Source organism: Hippocampus comes, unplaced genomic scaffold (genome assembly GCF_001891065.2).
Source record: "Hippocampus comes isolate QL1 unplaced genomic scaffold, H_comes_QL1_v1.1 scaffold132, whole genome shotgun sequence".
Lineage (NCBI taxonomy): Eukaryota > Metazoa > Chordata > Actinopteri > Syngnathiformes > Syngnathidae > Hippocampus > Hippocampus comes.
In genome coordinates this window covers 3,714,297-3,738,776 of record NW_017805467.1, presented here as the reverse complement: position 1 = coordinate 3,738,776, position 24,480 = coordinate 3,714,297, and the positions used below count along the sequence as shown (strand labels likewise).

General features: G+C 40.2%; 2 protein-coding genes across 6 annotated transcripts in view; both read left to right on the top strand.

Moving 5' to 3' along the window:
- The first annotated feature begins 7,440 nt into the window (after window positions 1-7,440).
- On the top strand, window positions 7,441-12,469 carry dmbx2 (diencephalon/mesencephalon homeobox 2). Its single transcript, XM_019875157.1, has 4 exons — window positions 7,441-8,167; window positions 8,853-8,986; window positions 10,671-10,846; window positions 11,879-12,469. Exons 2-4 carry the CDS (start codon window positions 8,854-8,856, stop codon window positions 12,353-12,355), a joined length of 786 nt encoding a protein of 261 aa, XP_019730716.1. The 5' UTR covers window positions 7,441-8,167; window position 8,853; the 3' UTR covers window positions 12,356-12,469.
- Window positions 12,470-14,532: 2,063 nt separating this feature from the next.
- Window positions 14,533-24,480, top strand: part of csnk1g2b (casein kinase 1, gamma 2b) — a 38,256-nt gene continuing 28,308 nt past the window's right edge. For 2 of the 5 annotated variants that reach the window (XM_019875229.1, XM_019875228.1), the window contains exons 1-2: window positions 14,533-14,684; window positions 18,139-18,874. In XM_019875229.1, coding sequence (XP_019730788.1) covers window positions 18,647-18,874 — 228 coding nt within the window. In that variant the 5' untranslated portion in view covers window positions 14,533-14,684; window positions 18,139-18,646. Of the gene's footprint in view, window positions 14,685-18,138; window positions 18,875-19,544; window positions 19,631-24,480 lie in introns of those variants that run through there. The other 3 variants (XM_019875231.1, XM_019875230.1, XM_019875233.1) reach the window with 2 other exon arrangements.

The following is a 24,480-nucleotide window of genomic DNA, read 5'->3' as shown; positions in this document are numbered from 1 at the left end:
GAGGACGAGGAGGATTGTTATCGTTTCTATGGCAGGCTAAATTGTACTCGAGGAAAGCTCTTGACGCGTCTCAAGTGCGAGTTCTTCATCTGTGTTAACATGCGTTCATTTCCAGTGGTAAGAAAGTCACTTTTTCCTTGTTGTACGTAAGTGCATTGCTCTCTTGGTCTCTTGGAACGTTACCATGGAAATGCACTTGCTGGTTTTCCACATTGCACCGACGTCCTGTTTGTAAGAGTCGAATTGTTTCAAATGACTTAACTTCTCATACTTGATCATATTCAGGAAACACATTGTGTTTGCTCCAAACTATTTAATGCATTTACACAAAAGGCACTGTACTTTTCAATACCATCTTTGCCATGTGCTGTGCATGAAATAGAATATCAGGTAACATACATTTCTTAGTTAAGTATCATTGGCCTGCACAAGTATATTCAGTCTCTATGAGGTGCCCTGTTATGTTAGTTCAATAATGACCACACAGACTGCTGTAAATAAGCTCTATGCAGTTTTCTTTTGTATTTCTGTATTTTCGGTTGTTTCTCTTTTCTATTAAAAGGGTATTCGTTAAAAAAACAAACATCAGTCTTTGTTTGTCTGATTTGCAGAAATAGTTGGCAGCGCCATCTAAGTACAGCGCAGGACCGACCTCTTGAAGTGCGGCCATCCTGACCGCATGTCCTCTCAACAGCAGGTGCAACTGCTGTAAACCTCCTTTCTCCAGCAGATGTGACAAATGGGAGTGAAAGGCTAAAGTGAGAGGCCCATCCTTTGCCGATTAAGCTCCTCACGTCGCATGTCAGGATGCATTTCCCCCGGCTGGGCCAGAGAGCCCAGGTATGAAAAGAGCCAGATAGCTGGGATCAATAGGGACGCAATGTTGCGGTGACAGCGAGGGGGGCTTCCTAGTGTGTATTGACTGTTGCAGAGGATTTCTTCAACGCGTGGAGCAAAGCAGCTTAGAGGGGTCGTCTTCATTATCAAATTCGATCAATGCTCGCCTTTCTCTCACCCTCTCTTCCCCGATCACCTTTGAGTGGTGTGGGTCACGTCGATGTGGGGGCTCTGAAATGGACCCCATGCTGAGGGAGGGAGAGCTCAATTGTCTCTGCGTGAGCCTGAGCAAAGAAAAACTTGACTGAACTTTTTTTCATCATGTGATGGAGCAATCTAAAATACTGACGATTGTGACTACTTATCTAACCGCTATTTAAAGTTTAAATTAAAGTATTAATGATTATGAGTATAAGTTTAATCATACTAAAATTAATAAAGTAAAATCCATCCATTCTCTCCCACTTAGGTCGCACGTGCAGAAGCTGTATTTATTCATTTATTTATTTATTTTAAGCCATTCCGAGGTGGACTTGCTGGTGTGTTTCGGATCATTGTTCTGCTGCATGATGCATTAGCGCTTGAGTTTGAGGGCACACATTTATATTCGGACATTCCCCTTCAGGATTTTCTGGTAGAGAGCAGAATTCATTGTCCCATCAATCACAGCAAGTTGTCCTGGTCCTGAGGGAGTAAAGCAGCCACAGACCATCACACTGCCACCAGCATGCTTCACTGTTGGCATGATGTTCTTTTGATCAGATGCTGTGCCATTTTTACCCCAGATGTAAGGGGCCCCATATCTTCCAAAAAGTTAAATATTTGACTCTTGAGTCTACAGAGTGATTTTCCAAAGGTCTTGAGGATTATCAAGGTGTCGTTTGGTAAATGTGAGACGAGCCTTAGTGTCTTTTTGGACAACAGTGGGTTTTGCCCGGGAACTCTCCCATGGATGCCATTTTTGGCCAGTCTTTTTTTATGCTCCAGAACTTCAGACCTCACTGACCTGAACTGAGGCCATTGAGGTCTGGAATTCTTTGGATGTGGTTCCAGGTTCTTTTGCGACTTCCTGGATGAGTCGTCATTGCACTCTTGGAGTAATTTTAGCTGGTCGATCACTCCTGCAAATGTTTGCCGCTGTTCCCAGTTTTCAAGATTTGTGGATAATGGCTGTGACAGTGGTTTGCCGGAGACCCAGAGTCTTGGAAATGGCTTTGTCACCTTTAACAGATGGATAGATTTCAATCACGTTTTTTTTTTCTTTAATTTCTCTGGATCATGGAATGATGTATGTGTTTCTTGAGATCTTGTAGCCTACTTCAATTTGTCTGCCAGATGATGAACTCAAACCTTTGTGTGTGATTAATATGTAATGAACACAGAAATCAGAAAGGGGCCAAATATTTTTTTCACAGCATCGTGTATTTCTCTCTCTCTCTCTCTCTCTCTCTCTCTCTCTCTCTCTCTCTATATATATATAAAATGTTTTAATCAGTGGGTGCAGCTGGAAGGCCGTAATGTACATACAGAGGGGGGCCACATTCACGTCGCAATTCTTTATTTAAGTTGACCCCATTAGAGTGATTGTTGCACATCCCTTAAACTAGTCTTTAATCTCGCACTCTGTGCTGCCAATTAAGAGACTGATCTCGACTCAGCCTCCCATATTGATCTGCTTTGTTAAGCTCTTGGGGGCTGAACACATTGTAAGGAGCTAATTGGAAAGTAATAGGGATCAGGATTAGAAAACAAACATTTCTAATGGGTGTAATTCTTCACATTCAACCCATTACACTCCACCTGACAAAGTTGATGCGTGACGTTGATGTTTATTATTATTTGTCCCTGAATCCACATCCTGAACCTACATTCATACAATGGTGTTTGTGTATGTGTGTACACTCAGCCAATGTCAGCCTAAGCCTGGAGTGTGTCATCGCCAGTGTCAGAGCTCACAGCATGATACTGGCTGCTTAAGACCCACTGACCCACCCGCCTGCTCTTCCACTGCGTCTCAGGTCAAAGGCCAGCCGACCTAATCGATTCCCCCCATGAAGAGCTCTTTAGCTCCTTCCGCCCGCTCGCCGCTCTCCGGCCAAACTGCTGCTGTACCAACATTGCCCTCCTCAATTGCGTTCCGCATGCTGATTGATCCGATCGCAGTCCGAGGGGGCCTTGCATTCAGATTACTGACAAATAAAAGGTCCCCTCTTGACAGATCTTTTCAATATAAAAAAAAACCCGCCACTATTGATAACTCATTATAGAAAGCTGAGACATAAGGGACCTTGCTTTTGAAAACATCTGTTAAACAGGCGACATTAACAAAAAAAAGAAAACAAAATAAAGGAGGGACATGGATATTAGCCACCAGCTCCCTTCTTATTCCTGTCTGCGCTGTATTAGATAACTGTACTTAAAGAACTAAAACAAAGACTAACACTTTATTTATGGACTCTGAGAAAGTTTTCTTTTATGAATTCCTTTCTGTAGTTCAGTTAACTACAAACCCCATTCCAAATGAAATTGGAATGTTGTGTCAAACATAAATAAAAACAGAATATAATGAATTGTAAATCACGTTCAATATATATTTCATTGAATACCCTTCAAAGACAAGATGTTCAAACTGATACATTTTGTTGTGTTTAGCAAATAATCCTTTACTTTTTTATGAATTTAACAGCTGCAACATGTTCCAAAAAAGCTGGGACAGGGTCATGTTAACCATTGTGTTGTATCACCTTTTCTTTTGACAACATTCAATAAACGTTTGGGAACTGAGGACAGTTGAAGCCTTGAAGGTGGAATTCTTTCCCATTCTTACTTGATGTACAGTTTTAGCTAGTCAGCAGTCCGGTGTGTCCCGTATACATATTTTTTACACTTCACAATGCGCCACTCTTTTTTTAATGCACGACAGGTCTGGACTGCAGGCAGGCCAGTCTTGTATCCACACTCTTTTACTACGAAGTCATGCTGTTGTAACACGTGCTGAATGTGCTTGGGCATTATCTTGCTAAAATAAGCACCCTTGCGCGCGCGCGCACACACACACACACGCACGCACGCACGCACGCACGCACGCACGCGCACACATGCCATGATGAGCAACAGCCATAACAACCCCAAACATGAAAGGAACAGAACAACAAATTATATACAAGACTTTGTGAAAAGAAAATCACTGCCTACCTTAGAAGAGACCTGACGTGGAAGCATGGGACGCACTTTTGTGTTGAGTGTAGAAACTATCGTATGTACATATACCGTTTAAAATGCCTCTCCTGGCGCTCCCGATTCCCTTTCTTTGCCAGTGCCATTGGTGAATTGCAGATGAAACAAACTGAATGAGAGTAACAATAATACAAAAAGATATATTGCAGCAGCTCTAATTGCAAGATGCAATTGCAGACTGCTGACCGCTAACAATTTCTGGTGATGCAGGTCATGTGCCACTGTAGGTTAAAGGTGACCTGTTTATTTATTTATTTATTTATTTATTTATTTATTTTGGGGGGGGGTGAAAGTGACACTGATAACCCTGAGCATCCAAACACAAAAATAGGTAGTATAAATAACACACACACACACAGGCACACAAATCACAAATCTTTTTTCCTTTTTTTTCACCATTTCTCCCTACAGCCTTCGCAATCGACTCGGGACTCGTCCGCGGGGTACCGGTCAATTGCAATCGACGTATTGGGCACCCCTGATCTGGACAGACGTGTGGCCATCAATATTTGACAGCTCAGGCTTTGTAAGCCTTCCCGATTAACATTGGAGCACTTGGATCGAGGTTTTTCTTTCCCGGAGAGCATTTCAGTGCTAGTTTGAGATTAATGACTGTTGAACATTTAGTATAATTAACAATATGGCGGCAGGTTTCTCAAAACAGCCAACCCACTGATAAAAACACCAAACTCCTAGAGCAGTCACTTTGTTCATGGCTGCACTGAATCTCTCAGCATCAATAAAAGCTTGATTTAGCGGATGCTTCCGAAAGTGATAACGCTTTACCCATAGCGACTTTAGCTTGTCGAGTATCATAATCAACTGCTTGAAGCTTTTGAACAACCTGAAAGATCTTGCTTCTAAAAATTGTACTCAAGCAGCGTAATGTCCATAAAGCTTCTCAAACTGGCATTAAATTGCAGCCGGGGACAGAAAACATTTTTCCAGGCAGCAGTTTTGCAACGCAGGTCCTTATGTCAACCGGCAAGCCATGAGCAAGGCAATGATAGGATGTCAAATGCTGATGGTCTGACACCTGTCCAAATGTTACCTGAAATGAAATGTAGAAAAAGAAGTTTGTCCTGACATTTGGGACATCCTGTATTGGCTCAATAAAGGTTGGGGAAACCCTGAACAAGAATGTATTATTTCAACAATGTCATGCTTGGCAAGTCTGAAGCCTTGAAAAGGCGCAAATAGTGACCTTGTCATCGAGTAATTAGCTCCTAAACTATAAATTACCGCTGCTCTCACTTGCTCATGTGGGAACTTGCAGCATTGAACCCATAAGGGAATTGAGAAGAGACTTGACAGCTACGAGGTGAACTCGGCCAAGACCTTTGTGGCCTTTCGAAAGGGAAACGGTGGCGGAGGGAAAGGGGTGCCAGTGGCAGCGAATTGAGTCAGCGCTGGTGGCTCTGGGATGGGGAGGGTCACACACAAGCCTACTCTTTGTGTGCCTATAATCCCCCCAGCCAACACAGCTTTGGCCAGGTTTCATCATGAAAGTGCCATGAAATAACTACTTTTTTTTCTCTCTCTCCTTGCGCTAAATCTCTCCTAATCCTACGGGCTGCCAAGACAAAGGCCTCTGGGACCTAATCCTGGAGCTTTTAGTGGAGCTGAGGGGCTGGCCGACAGAGCCTCTTCTAAATGACTTATTTCTGTTGGACACTAATATAGCTTGACAGCCAGGAACAGCGAAAGGAGGAAGACAAAAAGGCCATGTGTGTGTGTGTGTGTGTGTGTGTGTGTGTGTGTGTGTGTGTGTGTGTGTGTGTGTGTGTGTGTGTTGGGGTGCGGGTAAAAAAAAGTCCACAAACATTCACATATTTTCAAAGACTGAGCTGTTGCTTATGTGAGTGGAAAAAGTGAAGTGCGAGTATTAGTCTTCACCCTCTAAGTCAATAACAAAGGAAGGTTATTACTTTTTTTCCCCTGTGTGTATGTGTGCGTGCATATGGCAGCCCAGTGGTTAGCGCATCGACCTCACAGTTCAGTCTCTGCTCCGGCCTCCCTGTGTGGAGTGTGCACGTTCTCTCCGGGCCTGCATGGGTTTTCTCCGGGTACTCCGATTTCCTCCCACATTCCAAAAACATGCATGACAGGCTGATTGAACAAGCTGAATTGTCTATAGGTGTGAGTGTGAGCGCGGATGGTTGTTCATCTGTGTGTGCCCTGTGATTGGCTGGCAACCGGTTTCGGGTGTCCCCCGCCTACTGCCCGAAGACGGCTGGGGTAGGCTCCAGCACCCACCACCCCGCCTATTGCCCGAAGATGGTTGGGATAGGCTCCAGCAGCCCCCGCGACCCTTGGGATAGATAGATAGATAGATAGATAGATAGATAGATAGATAGATAGATAGATAGATAGATAGATAGATAGATAGATAGATAGATAGAAATTGTAAAAATAAAGATGACTACTTCACTGATTTCGCTTATCACAGGTTCTTTTTGGAACTTAACCCCTGCAATAAATGAGGGATAATTGTACAAAAACAAAAAGGAATTGATCTTTCTGTTTCACTACTTTTGGAGGGGGACTGTACATACAGCATAAAATTGTATTGTGGATTACTGCTATTTTCACTGCACAGTTTATACAATACAATACAATACATCCTGATTTATATTGCGCTTTCACAGCAGCTGCAGCTGTAACAAAGCGCTTTCCAAAACAGTTAACATAAAGTAAATAATAAACACAACACATAACATAAAAACACGGCCAGTCGTGCTCGTATAGTTTTTATTTTTTATACTTCTATTCATTTTTTTTTTTTTTTGGATAACCCAAATTTAGAAATGCTCTCCACTGCTGGTGTATCTGCACCATACAATGACAGCAAAGTCTTTTTATTCCAATCCATTCTGTTTTGTTTCTTTTTTTTAATGGTCTTGACTTTCTAACATAAGTACAAATTATGATTTTTTTTTTTTTACAGTCTAAAGAATAGTTTCTGACACCAAATTATTTAATGCAGGACAATAAACGCCAAACTTTGATCTTCGTCACAATTATGCATTATTTACCGAATACAGACCTGTTCATTTATATAGAAAGAGAGAGAGAGAGAGAGAGAGAGAGAGAGAGAGAGAGAGAGAGAGAGAGAGAGAGATACTGATAGTATGTAATTACTTGGCAGTGGTTGTCACTTTTATGTATTTCCAATTATTAGCTCCTCACATGAACCCAAATTAGGTAACAGAAATATTCAAGTAACCACAGAGTATTTTTGATGCAGCTCTTTCGACTGTGGTGGTGTACCTAATAAAGTGTCCTGTGGGTGTATCAAGTATCAAGTACAACTTTATTCTCAAATGTGCAACATACAGCACAGATGAAATTTCTTGTAAAATGTAAAACATACATTGCAACCTTGAAAGTCTTTAACTTTTAAAAGTTTTCCAACATATTAAAATAGCAAACCACCAATGGAAACAGAAAGATACATGAACTAACTATGCATGTGCATGGTGAATATAAAGTGAAAAATGCCATGTATTACAGTGCTGAGCTCTGAGCTCTCTGGGAACATTCCTAATTGAGTTTGCTTTGAAGAAGTTCTCAACAGGTTTGAGTTGGGATTACCTTCACACGGTGACAGTTTACCAGGGGAAATATTGTGTGCCTTAGCAAAATAAACCCCCCCTGGGAAGAGGGAAGGTTAGGAGGGGATTGTGGCGGGGGCTGTCAAAGGCAGCAGCATGATGGGAGAACGAAAAGAGGGCTGACTGAGGGGAAGGCTGCTATTTTAATCCGGGCTGCCTCAGAGATTAGCCCACCACATTGTTTTAATTGTTTTAACGCTCGCTTGTAGGGGATCCTTGGCATAAATCTCCCAAATTCAATAGTTTCAAAAACTTGAGCCCTGTGCCACCCCCACACTTCAGTCCTCATCCCACCTAATCCCAGCTAATACCTTTCTTTCTATTGGCTAATGGTTGAAGGGAGCCTGGCTAAATGCTTCTTAAATAGTGCAAGCCGACAATGCTTGCAAGGAACTGAGACAGACTGGGAGCTCCCGCACTGGGGATATACGCTGCCACCGCACTGAGAACTCCTCAAAAAGACAAGATTACTATCTCAGGTAAACCACCTGTACACACATTCTTAACAATCACAATCAAAACAAAACATTTCATTGGCATGTTTGGTCCGAAATTGTATCTCATTCATCCTGGAGTGCCATTCACGACCCTAAAAAGTGGTTTACACCTTTTGATAATGCATTTTGTTAAACTCAATTTTCATGAGGCGATACTGCCATGTGTCCTTGGATCGAGGGTGTCCTTAATTAGGCCTAGGTGCCATTTGTGACTTGTTATAATATTATTTTTTCTGCTTTATGTTCCAGTGGCGGAATTAAACATGCATGCATCAAAATGTTCCAAGAAAAAAAGTTTAGTGGAATATCTTGCCCATTTATTTAAAAAAGATTTTATGAATGTAAAATTGTTTCATATTCATAAAATGTTGCCACACTTTTTTTTATTTATAATTGTCATTAATTTTAAATTTAAAAGCTATAATGCCATTATTGAAGTTACAAGACATACTTCACAAAATCACACTGATACTAACTTTTTGCCTTGTCAAATCTTTTTTCTTTGAATATTAATTTTCTTTGATTAACTACTTAGCATTTTGAATTGGTTTTAGCATGTTCCATAAACAAAAGGTGAAGTGGCCCCTTCCTCCTGTCTTTTTTCTGTATGTGAAAGTCTGGACAAGCTGCCGAATATAATGAACATGTCCTCGATGGATTTGTGCAGCATGTTCCCCCTGCATGGCGTCAATGCTGCGATGCTGCTGGAGCTCCACCAGCAGATGGCGCCACAGTACAGCAACATCTTCACCACGGCCAGCCCCGCGGTGCGCACCCTGTCGGTGGCCGAGAGACTTGCAGGTAGTCAACCCGACAACAGATATGTACACAAGGACGGTCCTCGATTTACGACGCTACCTAAACAGTATACTGTAATGAGGTTACGAACGGCGTAAAGATGCCTGTCGGTCAGATGGCAAAAGAAGGCACGCTCTGTGACTGCCCTATTTATTGAGTTTCATTTGGTTGTTTTTCAACACTACTTTATAAAAAGTTAATGAGAGTGGGCTTCCATATGAAATTTCAGGATGAACCTAAAATGCAGTTTGTGACCTTTACAAGTGAACCAAATTCGACCTTTTCTAAACTTTTGAAGGCAAATACCCAGCTGACATAATACCCCCATCCCCCCGTACCGCAATGTTAGTTCGAGCTGTGTAAACTAAGGCATCAGACAGGATGTTGTCAGACAGAAATGGCCACTGTGAACTTAGTGTCACCGAGTGTCATCGGCAAGTTACCTGGCAGAGTTGGAGAAATGCATACAATTGGACATCCTTGGGAACTTAAGAACAACACCTGTCTTTAAATTTCTTCATTCAGCAAGTTGTGCAAAAAAAGCATTTCAAAGTTACGAGAGGGTCAATTTAAATTCACCTGTAAAGGTGCATTTTAGATTAATGGTGAACTTTCACACAATATTCCTGTTTTTGGGTGAGTAAGATATTTTGTGGCCTTAGACTTTATCAAGCATTTTTGAATAGATTTTGATCATACAAAGGGCACGCACTGAACTAGTTTGTGCAGTGGCTTAAGCCCACTCAGCACAAGAAGGCACCATATAGTGTTTTATATTTATGGCCTACAAATGTTTTATGCAAATATTTAATACATGTTTTTACTATTGCGTGACACAAGGCAAGTTTATTTAATAGCACCATACATGCAAGGCAAAATATAACGATTAATAACATGACTAAATTAAAACTACAAATCACATTACCAAGTTAAAATCGCAAAATAAAATGGTGGACACAAAAAATAATATTTCTATGAAAAAAGGCAAGTTGCAGGTCATACTGTGTGGAGTTAACATGTTTATGTTTGCCCATCCTTGTGTGGATTGCGGCATATAGTCGACTTAAAACTATGTAGCTATCTTTATTTTGTGCGATCACTTGACGAAATAAAATTACCGGTAAGTAAATTCAACGCACCATTTTTTCCAGTGTATGCCAATCACGTATAATAACAGGCAGAATTATCAAATGCTCTTCAACTGAATGTGCTCACCAGCTGTCCACCATGTTCCCCAAAATTTTAATTCGAGAAAAATAATATTCATCTTTGAATTGTCACTAGGTGAGAAATGGTGCAGTGTGGGGGAGTTGCTACATGGTACCTGATGTTATAAATATTGCAGTTCTCATTACAGTGTAATCTGTTGTGCTTCACTACACTATGGCCACAGTGATAAACATAGTGTAGTTACATTAATATTTCATTTAAATTGAGCGCTCATTTGAAAAGACCAAAATGTGGATTTAGTTCTTGTGTGAATGTCATTATGGTAGAGTGTGTCATGGACCCAACACTTTTGGGTTTGTACCTGTATAACTGGTTCAGATTATGCATAAAAAGAATATGCAAAGTTCGTCAACAGTATAATTACGTTTTTTTTTTTGGCATTACACTGTAATAATATGATTCATAGTTCTGTAAAATACATTGATTTTTATCAAATTATTTCTGTCCATGTCATCAGAACTTATACTGGAGGCACGCTATGGGAATCCGCAGAAGCAGCGGCGCAGCCGTACGGCCTTCACGGTGTCCCAGCTGCAGGCTTTGGAGAAAGCTTTTGAGCAGACCCAGTACCCTGATATCAGCATGAGAGAGAGACTGGCAGTTTGCATCAACTTGCCCGAGGCTCGCATTCAGGTCAACTTCCAGACAACACGGCTTGCTTTTTTTTTTTTTCTTTTAACTTATGCTAATATTGGTTTATCTTCAGCCAGCACCACATTTGTAGTTCTCCTGACCTTTTTCACAGTACAGTAGCCAATCACTCCTTGGACAGATGCACACACGCGCTACCTATGAGGGCAAATTAGGGTTCCATTTAAGAGGAGTGGCAGGAGAAGTCACAATAAATACCTCAAAGGAAGTCTTGTTTTATTGTAAGAATACAGATGATACGGTGTATAAGGTCAATTTAATATAGCAATACTTATTCGTTATGTTTGGAAACATAATTACTGGACAGTGACATGATAAAACGACCCGCTTGGGTAGACTGTGCCATATTTACCATTTTGCATTTAATGTTGTTGAAAATGTATCTTTTTACAACATGCATCTTGAACATTAAAGGTAAACATAATTCAAAACAAAACAAAAAAAAAATCACTCAAAATTCTTTAAAGCATTGTTGCAGTGTTGCATTATTAAGTTCAAACGCTCGCCGCTACCTAAAGTTTCTTTTACACTGCCTCGAAAAAAAAACTTTTTATCTGTCTTGCTGTTCTTTTTGAACGCCACTAACACAGAACATTCAAAATTCTTTAAAGCATTGTTCCAGTGTTGCATTATTAAGTTCAAACTCTCACTGCTACCTAAAGTTTCTTTTACACTGCCTGGAAAAAAAAAAACAAAAAAACTTTTATCTGTCTTGCTGTTCTTTTTAAACGCCACTAACACAGAATGGGGGGGAGGGAAAATTCCCACCTTCTGAAGTAATACCAGAGACATAACAGAGGCGTGAAAGAGGTGTGTGGTTACACAGTCATTCGACATTCAGCACTTCTCCCATTGTGTTGAAAGTGATGTTGCTCCATTTTATGTCACACCAGACACTATTGCTGACATCAGTGCCCGTCTAATTAACCTCAAGCACATTTCCTACCCCTGCTCTACATATACAATATAATCTGTGTTGAATTTAAGATTTGTGTGTTTGTCTCTTCCCTTCAGGTGTGGTTTAAAAACAGAAGAGCAAAGTATCGCAAAGGCCAAAGGTGCATACCTCTCTCCAAAGACAAAAATACAGAGGTGACACAACATGACAGCAAGCTGGAAGAGGAGGACAGCCAAAACACGGACATATTACCCACTGAAAGAAACATCCCACTCAGGCGACCCGTGTCGGATAAAAGAAGAGATCTTTGCTCCCATACAGACTCACATCTCATCTCTTGGTACCCCCTGCGACTCCCGTCCCCTTCACATTTCCCTTTCATGCCAGGCCAGAGTTACAGCCACCCACCGTGCCAGCCATTTTTTGGGATGCTTTCTGGAGAGTTTGTCGCCCCTCCAGAGTTCTGGCCCTTCACACAGGAACAGAGCCTGGACCTGGGGGCACCTCCGTCAACCATGACTAAAAACTGCAGCCTCTCCCTTCAGACTGCTTGTTCTAACAAAGCTGTGCTGTATCCTAACATGGGTTTGTAGTAACTGTGGATTTGGGTTCAATGTGCACTCTTGGAGGTTGCGTGGACGTGCGTGCGTGCGTGCGCGCGCACGCGCGCGCGTGTATGCGTGTGTGTGTGTGTGTGTGTGTGTGTGTGTGTGTGTGTGTGTGTGTCTGCGTGCGTGCGTGCGTGCGTGCGTGTGTGCTTCTGCCTATTTTCTCTTTATACCTTTTATCATACTGTTTGATGCTTGCCTTTTAGCGTATGAGCATTATATTTATCTAATTGCACTGATCTCTAGTTGCAATAGCAATGGCGACTTAAGAATCCTTCATATCAAGGAGCTCTGCAATATAAACAAAACAAATTCGAAATAAAAGTGTTTGTCTGTGAAATGTCTCTGTCTCTCTATTGTTAATCTTTTTTTTTAACCAAGACTACTAGTCGTGATGCGAATAGTTGAATTTTAACATGTATTTTTCTTCATTCAGTCATCTGCCCCAAAACCACTCTCCATAATATTACAGTATATGCTCATGTTATCTAATATTACAGTATATGCTCATGTTATCTAATATATTTCACACAAGAACATTGTGATTACTTGGCATGCAATTTTGCATGTGCCACATGTTTTATTCATTATTACTAACATATCATCCACCATTATTATGACCTTTGAGAAATTCTAAAATAATGGAAAATACACTACAGTATTAGTTTTGGTACTCCAATTTCCTCCCACATTCCAAACACTTGCATGGTAGGTTAACTGAACACTCTAAATTGTCCCTTGGTATGAGTGTGGGTGCGGATGGTTGTTTATCTATGTGTGCCCTGTGATTGGCTGGCAACCAGTTCAGAGTGTACCCCTCCTACAGCCCAAGGACAACTGGAGTTGACTACAGCACTCCCGCGCCCCTTGTGAGGATAAGTGGATTAGAAAATGCTGGATGGATGGATGGATGGATGGATGGATGAATGGATGGATGGATGGATGGATGGATGGATGGATGGATGGATGGATGGATGGATGGGTGGAGATGAGTATTAGTTTTGGGATCATGTCTGTAATGCACATATCATCTTCACATCATTAAACATTGCACAGTACATTGGACATAAAAAAGTCTCCACACCCCTTTTCAAATGATTCAAATAATCAGAGGCACTTGAACATAGCCACATCCCCAGCTTTAAGAGGATTTGAATGAATGAATGAATGAATGAATGAATGAATGAATCTTTATTGTCATTACACTTTCGTGCAACGAGACATCACTTAACAGGCACGCTCCACACAAGAAACATGAAAAACAACAATTTGAATGAGAAAAAAACAAATACTCTTGAGTTATACAGGTTATAGGTACAGTATACAATTCTGCCTCCGTCCCCACAAAAAATTTATAGGCAGGAAATTTGTTTTTACCAGTATTACTTTTTTTTTTAACTACATCGGTCACATTAATCGTGGAAAAAAAGTTTTGAAATAATTCATCTTGGAGTCATTTATTACATCACAAAAACCTTTGAACACTGATGTGTAGACCAGGATACCCAAATCGGGTCCTCGAGAACCCTTATTCAGCCCATTTTACGTGTTTACCCTCCTCCGACACATCTCACTAAATAGATCAAGATCGTTACCAGGCTTCTGCAAAGCTTGCTGGTGGGCTGATTGTTTGAATCAGGTGTGTTGGCGGAGGGAAACATGTAAAACTGGCTGGATAGGGGTTCTCGAGGACTGGACTTGGGCACCCCTGGTTTAGACTGTTTATATCCACTGTATGTGATTATTGTATATGAGTGGTTAAATCATGTGGCTACAAGAGGCTAAGAGAGATAAGTGAGCGAAACTTGTTTTCCAATGTTAAATTACCTTACTAATGAATTCATTTTCAATGTCATTCTATTGTTATGAAAGCGCTATATAAATCAGGATGTATTGTATTGTATTGTATTTACAGTTAAACTACAGAACTATTTATTTACACTGAATACGTCACAATTTAATGAGTGACAAATAAACTGTTGTATAATTGTTCATTTATTGTGACTGTAGACTGCAGTGCTTTATGACAAAACAAGGATTTTTTTTCTGGTATGTTTTCATATTATGGAGCAAAATAACAACAAAACTGCGGAAGCTGCGCTCTTTCTTTTGCGTATTCCCGAAAAAAGTTACGCCCCGTTTTTTTCTACGTAGTAGTGGCGTGAGGCAGTGTGACGCTGTGTCAGGGTATCGGCAGTCGGGGGAGGCTTAAAGAGATATCATAGCAACTCGAGGACAAGAGGGGGAAAAATAAACGATTCATACGTACGAAGAGCCATGACTTCGACTGCCCGTCGATAGCTTAAGTCTAAAGGTAATTCCACACGTTTTGTTGTGGGCGTAAAAGCTCCTTCCCAGTTGTTGTTCCTCGAAGAAGAAAGCGCCTCGCCGTACATGAACGTTCTCGCTGTGTTTCGTGTGCTAGTTTGGACAACCGCTAACGTTAGCATGTGAGCTAAAGAGGGACCGCTGGTGTACACTCGCTTGTTAGGATTAAGGAGTTGCCCGGCAGTGGTCGGCGCATTGCCCCTGACAGGAATATATATTTAGAATTAAACTGTCAGATTACATTTTGATCGAGCTGACTAAAAGTATACAACAGTCGATAGAATCTATTAACAACATCGGAAGTGACAGTGTTATTCATTTGTTATTAGTCATTTAATAACCAGATTATCGTATTTTCGGGGCTGTCAATCAATGAATAATTTGTGCTTTGCCCTCTTCCTACATTGTATAGCCTAGTTCGCTTACTCTTAATTAGTCTGGGTTTTTTCTTCATGTTTGAGTTTTTGTATTAGCGCCGGCTAACGTTAGCTGTTTTTTATTAGGCGTAGGGCCAAGAGGAGCGGTGTTTTTTTTTTAGATGTGCTAACTAGGTTAGCATTCATCAACTGTGTAAGATTTAGTACCAACCAGTATACATCCGCTTTTAATTAGATCGTAGTTGTGCATGCTACTCGTGTTTATAAACTGTAAAACAGCATTTTAATATATACAAATTCTCTGAACGAATGAACGCTATTATGCTAAGTGGCTAGGTAACGCCAGGATGTCCTGAGAGTATCTGGCCTTGTCTGCCCCAACTAGCAAGTGTTAATGTGCGGTTATTTTCGAAGAAATGTATCGCTTCTGTTTGTATTTAATGTCGACATCAACGTTGTCAAATGCAAAATAATGTGCTACCCAGTTGAGGAAATGGTTATCTGTGGCGCTAAACAAAAGTAACGTTAAATGACAGCCAATGTTAGCTAGCTAGTTGTTAGCGAGCATTAACTAACGAGCAAATGCACACATTTGACATCGCTTTGAGGAGGAAATGCACCGATCGATGTGAACTTTATTGATTAACATCGTTTCAAGCTTTCACTTTGTTAAGGGGGCAATATTCACACTGAATTAATTCTCCCCCCCCGTGGCAATGCGTAGCTACACTGAGAGAAGTGACGGTAAAGCCACTAGCCATGATTTAGACCAGGTTGTTTGCTGCCACCTCAAAACTTAGGCCTTATTGCTAAGATGATAAACTAATAGGCAGCGATAGCCAATAGTCCATTCAAAAACAATCCACATATTATAAAATAGAATCAGCGATTAGAGAAAGAAGATTATGCAAAAATGCAGGTGTGGACTTCAGTGTGTTTTACCTCAATAGCATCTAAAATTTAAACTTACCCTTTCAAGCAATTCACATATCCAGTATGCAACTACCAACATTTAACAATTGTGATAATCTGGCACGGGAGCTCAAATGGCTTTTAGGCACTTTGTTGTAGTTCTGCTCTCGTGACCATGTGGCTACCCTCTTTTCATTTCCTACAGAATGTAACATCAAACACTGCAGACATTATTGGTGATCTCATAGGCTATAGTTGGAACTATAACATAAATGGAATACCTTTTTTTGAGCATTAACTGCTCGACTAGTTTGTTGTGTGCCTTTAGCTTTTAAAACTATTTTTGTCAATATTCTGAAGTCTTACCTGTTATTGTAAACTGCTTTATTATTAGTACCTTTGTAATGGTATGAGGAAAACTTAACCGGTTTATTTTAAAGTAAGAAAAGAAAAGGATTCGTCTCATCAAAGCAGTTTTTAAAAATTGTCTCAACTATCTAACAAGGTGTCCCAAAAACGACACAGTGAAAATGCAAGCCTGGTTGGAATGGCCAATTCAACCTTACTACAATGTAGCAATAATTTTGAACCTCTGATCATGGGATAAAATTGTTTTTTCCCCCCCTTTTTATTTATTTATTTGTGGGGAATAAAGCGTCTGTTTGGGAGAATGTTTTTTTTTTTTTTTCTTTCGTATATCACCTTGAGAAAATCTGGTCAATACCTTCAAATTTGACCTAATAAAAGTATAATTTGTTTATATCTCAACATATCTCCTTGAGCCTTTCATTTGTCTGCTACCCAGGGAACCCCTTCTCAGATTGGCTGACAAATTTCAGTTAAAAATATCCACCAATAAACTGGTACAGGCCAAAATTCCAAAGGGTTCTCACAAAGTCATCATGTCAAAATGACCAAGATGTTTCAAACTGCGCACTTGTGAGAAGGGCCGTGTGGGCCGCAGAATAGATCATATGCTTTTCGTATTTAGCTGCTTTTTCCTGAATTTATGTTATGGAGGATTTTAAACACCTGTGAATTGAAATGTTCAACTTTTTCAGTTTTGGTTAATTAAGCATGCCTGAGTCAATTTGACCCAGGAACAAACATTGCTGTTGTTCCTGATAACTGAACATGACAGGGAGAGCCTAATTAATTTTGTGTGGTCAATGTTAAAATGTCAATTACTATTCAGTTCTGCATGATCAGCAGACGTTTTCAGAGTGTTCTTGGCCGTTTTGCACTAGACACTGTATCCAATACATGCTTTATATTGATCCATTAAAGTGCCTTTCCATTGGTAATAGTTGACCATTACCTGCTTTCGTTTTCTGAACCAGCCTCTTAGCTTGTGCATCCATAGTGTTCAGTAGAGCTGATTTGGATGCAGGGTTTAAGTTACACTGGCAATTAAAATTGAAAAAATTCCGGGTATTGACAGCTGTGCCTGGAACTGATTGATTTTTACACCACAAGCATGTTGCTTGGCGATATAAAAATGGTTAATTTTGACCATTCTCAAGGCTATTTATCATCAGTCACTGTTGTGAATATGTGCTCATATTAATTAATTTAGGGAGTGTGTTTACCTTGCGCCATCTAGAGTAAGGTCCTTTTAAATGAGCAGTAGTAAGGGGCAGTCATATTCCAATTTCCAAATGTATTTGACATATTTGAAGAATAAATCAGTGGTTTGTATTATTGGCTCTTGCTGTTACAGGATATCATTGTAGAATTGCAGTACTAATCTCAACTTCAGTTATCTAACATCGCTAAACTGACCTTTGGGTTTTAAACTTGAATCGGTCCTACATTGGTTAAGTAATACGAAAGATCAGTCAGTCTTTAGTTTAGACAAAGGTTTGTGATATAAAGCCATAGCATTGATGTAAGTGCCTTAAATAATATGATAAAGAAAGCGTCAAAAAAATAATTTTATAACACAAAATGAATCATGCCCATTAAGAAACTGTGCCTGCACAGTGGATTAACTAAATAGCCCCCAGAATTTTATGGACAATCAGTAATCAAATCTGACTGGGAGCCATTTTGGGTTTGGCCCCAAGTTTGAGGAAATGCGGTTATGGGACAAATGGGGAGCTCTGACATCACAAGTTATGAACTCATTCTTTTCTTTTGATTGTTTTGCAGGTATCAAAGGGACATCAAAGCAATCCGTTACCTATTCATCTCATCGCTGTTTGCTGTCAGGGTCACTCTATGCTGTGACCCTCCAACATGGATAGCATCCACTGTGTCACTGAGGGCTGACCAAAAGGAATGAGGAACCCCAAAGGATGTTCCCAAGTGGGCTCGTGGATGCACTAGCTGGCGTTTGGGGTGCTTTTTTATGATTTGTACTGTATGTGTCTGTCTGTGGGCACATTCTAGCACCGCCTGCCTAGTCTCCTGTCCGGACCGTATTTCTTTTTGACTGGAGCTGGAGTGAGGAAGAATCAAGGAGACAAAACGGGAGGACGCAGCATTAGATTAGATTCCTTAATTCGCCACCACAGTTTTAAAAGCAACACCTTTCCTCTGTCCTGTGAGATTTGTCTCCCTCCCCCCTTCCTAAAGCTTCCTCGGCCATTGTTACTGGATCTCCTATGGTTTGCATGGCTGGAGAATAACCGTGGAGAGGCCAGGGTATCACAAGCTTATGGATTTTGATAAGAGAGGGGGCAAGGGAGAGACAGAGGAAGGGAAAAAAATGTCTAAGACGGCAGGAAGCAGGACTGGACATGGGGGTCGGAGTTCTGGGACCAATTCTGGAGTTCTTATGGTTGGCCCAAACTTCCGTGTTGGTAAAAAGATTGGTTGCGGGAACTTTGGAGAGCTCCGCCTGGGAAAAAATCTCTATACCAACGAATACGTGGCGATCAAATTGGTAAGCATGCACACCCACTTAACACAGCACTGATGTGGTAGGTCCACTTTTGTCCGTGTTTGGGAAACCTAATCAACAATGCTCGTTTTGTGATGATCAAATAGTTAAAACTCAATTGGATAACTGCTCAAAGGGATAATTTGGAGCATGAACAAAGCAGTGCATTGTGTTGGTCTACCCCTTTTTTTCCATTACAACCAATAGTTGTTGCAGTGTGAAGAAGCCATTGCTGTATCGGGGAATGGAGTGAAACTATTCTCATAGAACCACGACTATTTGTCGCTAATGATTCCCATGTTCATCCTGAAAGGAAAGAAATGGAAGCAATGTGTTTTCAGTAATCCACTAGTATTACAGAAAGTCTTACGTTGTCACCTTTATTATATTTACAATGTAGAGCTGCAGCTATTAAATATTTTAGTATTTGGATATCCTGCTGAAAATTCTATTGAATAATTGAGTATTCGGATACAATAAAAAAAAAAAGTAGATTTTTTTTGCTCGGTTAATAATTATTAATAGTGATGTCAGAACCACAGTCGTGATTTTGCCGGCTAAAACAGCACATTTGAGTAAGCCTGGTTTGTTAAATATTGATGAATATGAACTGCAACTGTGTTAGGCTGTAAGTATCAAAGTGTGCAGTCACTTTCGATTAGTAATCGGTCTTTGAAACGAAGGCTTTTGCCAGCCTGTATGGGGCACTTGCTTTGCAGCTAGCCGCCAAGACTGGGAGCAGGCACCGCATCGTACAATGTCAGTGTAATTAGTTTTATTACAAGCGTCCTTAATTTGCAATTTTGAACATGATTTGTTGTGTTGATGTTGTTGGCAACAGTTTTTGATGGAAACTTAAACTGGGCTCCCAACTATTCAACTACCCGTCAGAAAGAGGAGTCAAATTAGCCACCACGCTATGCAAAATATATATTTCAAAATAAAAGCGCACTAAGGTACCGATGTCTGTATGTTACAGTATTTGGGAAGATTTTATTTTGAAGTTAGCCTTATCATCATATTGGTGGCGTGTTACCGTCATGCCTAGCAGTGCTACGGCTAGCTTGACTGTCTTCCTGACCATGCACACCAAATAAACGGGTATCCGACGCAGAAAAAGATCCTCACACATTTTTTTGATTCGCGGTATTATTCGAATCAGGTATTACTATTTGAATCAGGTATTAATTTGCATTTCTGAAATACATTTTTCAGTCAGTGTTCACATTTGCAAATGATCGCTTTTTACACCGTTCCTAGAAAATCACAATATCCCAGCCGTGTTCGATATATTTTTAGAAGCCAGCGGGCTACTGCCACAGTCCTTGGGAGCAATCTGTTGCATTGGTGACCCTGCTCTATTATATTGATAATTGACTGACATTGGTATGCTGATATTCTGAATGCTGATTATACATTAATGAAGGCAAGGCCTAAGTCTAACCCAAGTTAAGTAGTCATTACAGGACATGTTGGAGACTTGTCGTAATTTTGTCGTCATTTCCACCACAGCTCCACTGGTCTGTGTATGATTATTCTTACATCTGTATATCCCAGGGAGGTCATTATCTCCGAACGGGCATCCACTGAAGGCTTTGTGAACCACATAGAAGGCAGAGGTTAGAAAAAGTCTGTAATTGCAGTTCTCTCCTCTGAAATCTTGCGTTGTCCTCACTGCCTCTACCCTTGCCTGTGAACCCTCCCATCTGTTCGGGTATTTTTATCTCAATGGTATTCAGCTATATCTGGGTATGGCATTAAGGCAATACTATTGCTCCATGATTCTTTTACCCACTGTAACTAGTGTTCATATACGTATCATAGTAACGGGAGGTCAGCCGGTAAATGCATACATTTTTAGCGTTCACCGGAGTAGAAAAACAACTAGTTGGCAAAGTTAACCCAAGTTACTGCCGGCTTTAACCTAAAAGGTCCTCCCACTCTTGAACGGTTGTCTTTCCACATGCTGATGTCCATCACTGATTTCAATGCTGCCCCCCCCCCCCTTACCATATCAGCATAGGTGCACACAAAATATGCTGGTTTTGCTGTGCTTTGGTCCCAGTGTTGCTGGTAGACCTGCAAGACCAGCACAAGAACACAGCAAAAGCTTATTTTATTGTATATTTAAATTTAAAGTAGCACTCAGTTGGGCGCAGAGATCTCAGTGCCACTCCCTGTCAGATCAGTACCTGTCTTAGCGAGCACTTCCTTGTAAACATGAAAAACCGACAACTCCAGTAGTGTTGACTTCTTTGCCATCCACTTATGCTGTAAATATTGCCTAACCGCGAGGGCTCGGCATTTAATTATGATTTTGTTTTTGCCTTTTCATGATCATAAAAACTTTATAATTGAAGACAAACAAACTGATGTGCTGAACGGTGTGGCATATTTGCAATTTCCTGATGTGGTGAAAGCACCCTGAATGCTTTGTGTTGCTTGCATAGCAAGCTTGTGATGTGTATGGGATTCTTTGCTCCCCAAGCGTGCTTTCAGCTTTTAAATGACACCCGAGTTGGAGTTTATTGTAGAACTAAACACACAATAACAAAAAAAATAAATGTTAAATACAAGACATGATTAGTTTTAGAAAGATCGGTAGTGCTAAAGTCGATGTAAAATACAATTGACATGCTAATTGAATATTAGCCTAGACTTCCGGGAGTGATATTTCTTCAATTAACCACTATTCACTCAAACGCTGTTGGAACACATACAGAAAGGCAAAGGTATAGATTGTTGCGAATTTCTGAAATAAAAATGTTAGCGTAATAAATCTCAATCACAACTTTCTTCTTCAACTCGTATCTTAATGTAAAGTGCATGCATGCATAGCTTAACACTGCCACAAAGAGGCCACTGTGCACACAGCAGGAACAATTGATATTTATTTGTGTTTTTAGTTGTTTATTGATCTTACTATAGTATATTATTATTTTACTTTGTCCCTCATTTATTTTTATGTTGTGTTTGGAATTTTTATTGTCATTCCAACACATTTCCACATGATATAACACTAAATACGATACCTGAGGTCCCAGGTTAGCTTATAAAGTCCCAAGACTTTATGAAAATAAAAATGAAACAACAAAAAAATAAGTAAAAATATATGTAGAGTAACGAGATGAGGGTCATGTGTATTCCTGATTTGAATGTGTGCAAAGATACAATGCAGCAAAGGTGTGGATGCAGCAGAGTGAAATGTAAGAGGCTTGAATTGCACATATTTGATATTAAGGTCTCACCCCCCCCCCCCCCCCCCCCAATGGTATGATGGTATCTCTGAGTGGAGGAGTTTGGGTAGTTGAATAAATTGTTTTCAATGAATAACTTTTTAATAATTGTGACTTCAATATCTCAAAATAATTGTGATGATTTTTTCCATAATTGCCCAGCCCTACTAACCTCAGAGAATAATGTATAATTACCTGTCAATTCTTTTAACCTCAATGACTGAATCTCACTTAGAATAGCAGTGTTTATTTTTTCGAGGCAGGTAGCAGATATCGGCTAGAAATTTTGCAAGCGTTCAAACTAAAATGAAAGCACTTGTATTGAGGGGAGGATATTATGCAGCAGTGCTCCTTTATATTTTCTTTGTCAAGCATAGGTGACTCACACATTCTTGTTTCACCACAAAGTATTGTTTTCTAGAGGTAACCACCTACTGACTGCTTAGTTAACTTTATCGTGTTTTCATCTTTTTTTTATCATCTTCCCTGCATAGCGCTGTCCTTTAACTGATGAAATAAACCCTATCACGTTATGTTCATGGGCATACTTCTCACAGTTGTCATAAACTAGCAACAAATTTGATAGTGGTCATAATTTACACACCTAGAGGTCCGCGGAGATAATGTTATGTTATTCAGATACCTTAATGTACTCTCACTGATTTGTGTTGCGTTAATTATACCTTGTAGAGGTCCGCGGAGATAATGTTATGTTATTCAGATACCTGACACTGATTTGTGTTGCGTTAATTATACCTTGCCGGCTCTTCCTCTGGGTGTCTTCAGCTACATTGAAGATGTGTTATTGTGTGCAAGGGCTACTTTACAATAATAACACGTCACAGTATTCACCTTGCTTTTAAATCCGAAATGCTCCCACACTCACGCACACAATTTGTCCTTTTTTTTTTTTTTGTGGTCATTGTTACTCCTCCTCGCCTACTCCATCTTGCTATTCCCTTGATAAAGATATTTCCGCTCTTCTTCCCTTGTGTAGGTGACAGAGGCACACTATGTCAATTCATTCACTGCCAGTCCCCCCAGTTTGAAAGTATTGGTATATGCAGTAGTTCCCTGCCAATAGCAATGAATGAGTTTAAATATCCTGTGCGTCCATTGAGATTTACAATTAAATAAACAATTCCTCAAGGTGGAGAAAATTTGTCGAGCATTTTATAAAATTAATTGCTGCCACGATAGCCACCGACCACAAATCTGGTTGCCCGCTTCAACAATCGAGGCGCGAGAACTTGTTTCAGCCTTCAGTAGTGTGTAGTACTCTATTGATGTTTGTGCAAAAAGGCAGAAAAAAAAACAGAAGATTAGGTTCGTTATGCCAACAATTTGCCAGATCTTCATTTTAGAAATCCATCAAAAATCGCAAATTGAGACGTGTATAGTAGCAGGGGTAAATTGGATGATCCAAAAGTGTTGACTCGATACATGGCAGTGTTGTAAAATCTAAATTAAAAAAGAGCTGGGAAAATTATTCTGAAGGAAATTAATCAGCTATTACTTTTGACTGATAGGCCTTGGTATCAGATAGTCAATAGGTCAGTTCTTTAAGCTGAGTGCTTTTAATATCATTTGTCATAGTCTATCGAATGTTAGCTATCAGGCTTTGAAGCATAACTTTGTTCAGTATCCTGCATCAGAGCCTTAATATCCAGCAACTGTCTTTGCCTCTTACACATAACCAACGAAGGAATAATATTGGCACAAATGTGGGTGCTATTGCACAGTGACAGGTCATCCCCCAATCAAATACGTTGTCCCTCCATCTTGAGCAGCAAACAGAAAAAAAGGAAAAAGCCTGCATTTACCAGACAGTGTAAAAGGGCCTAGTGTTGAGGACTGAGTTACATTGTAACACAGAGGGCTACAGTTCAGTTGCCACTGTAAACTTTCATCCGGCTTCCTTTTCTGACACCAGCTGTGTAGGCAGGAAGGTGATAGCTGTGTCGATGTATATGACATGACATATCAACACTACATAGTGTCACCTGTCAAATTTAAGAAAGCTTGCTTACATACACAGTACAGTACTGAAAACTGATTTTCTGACAGAGAAACATCTAAGTTATTTTATTTCTTCATCCTTTGTGATCCAAAATACCTTGGGAAATGATGCATTTTAGTATCCCCCCATTCCATTCTCATCGTTGCATAGAAGTGACCATTCTCGGTCAACCAATCAACAGCTAGGACCCATATATGGGTTCCCTACTGCTGTACTATTACAATAAATGCCTCAATAGAAAGGTGCTGAAAACTGATATGGTGGCTCTCAGTTATATGTGGCATTGAGAACAACAACAACAACAAAAAAAGCGGACCAAACTGTAATGATTCATGAAATCAGCTATTCCTGGC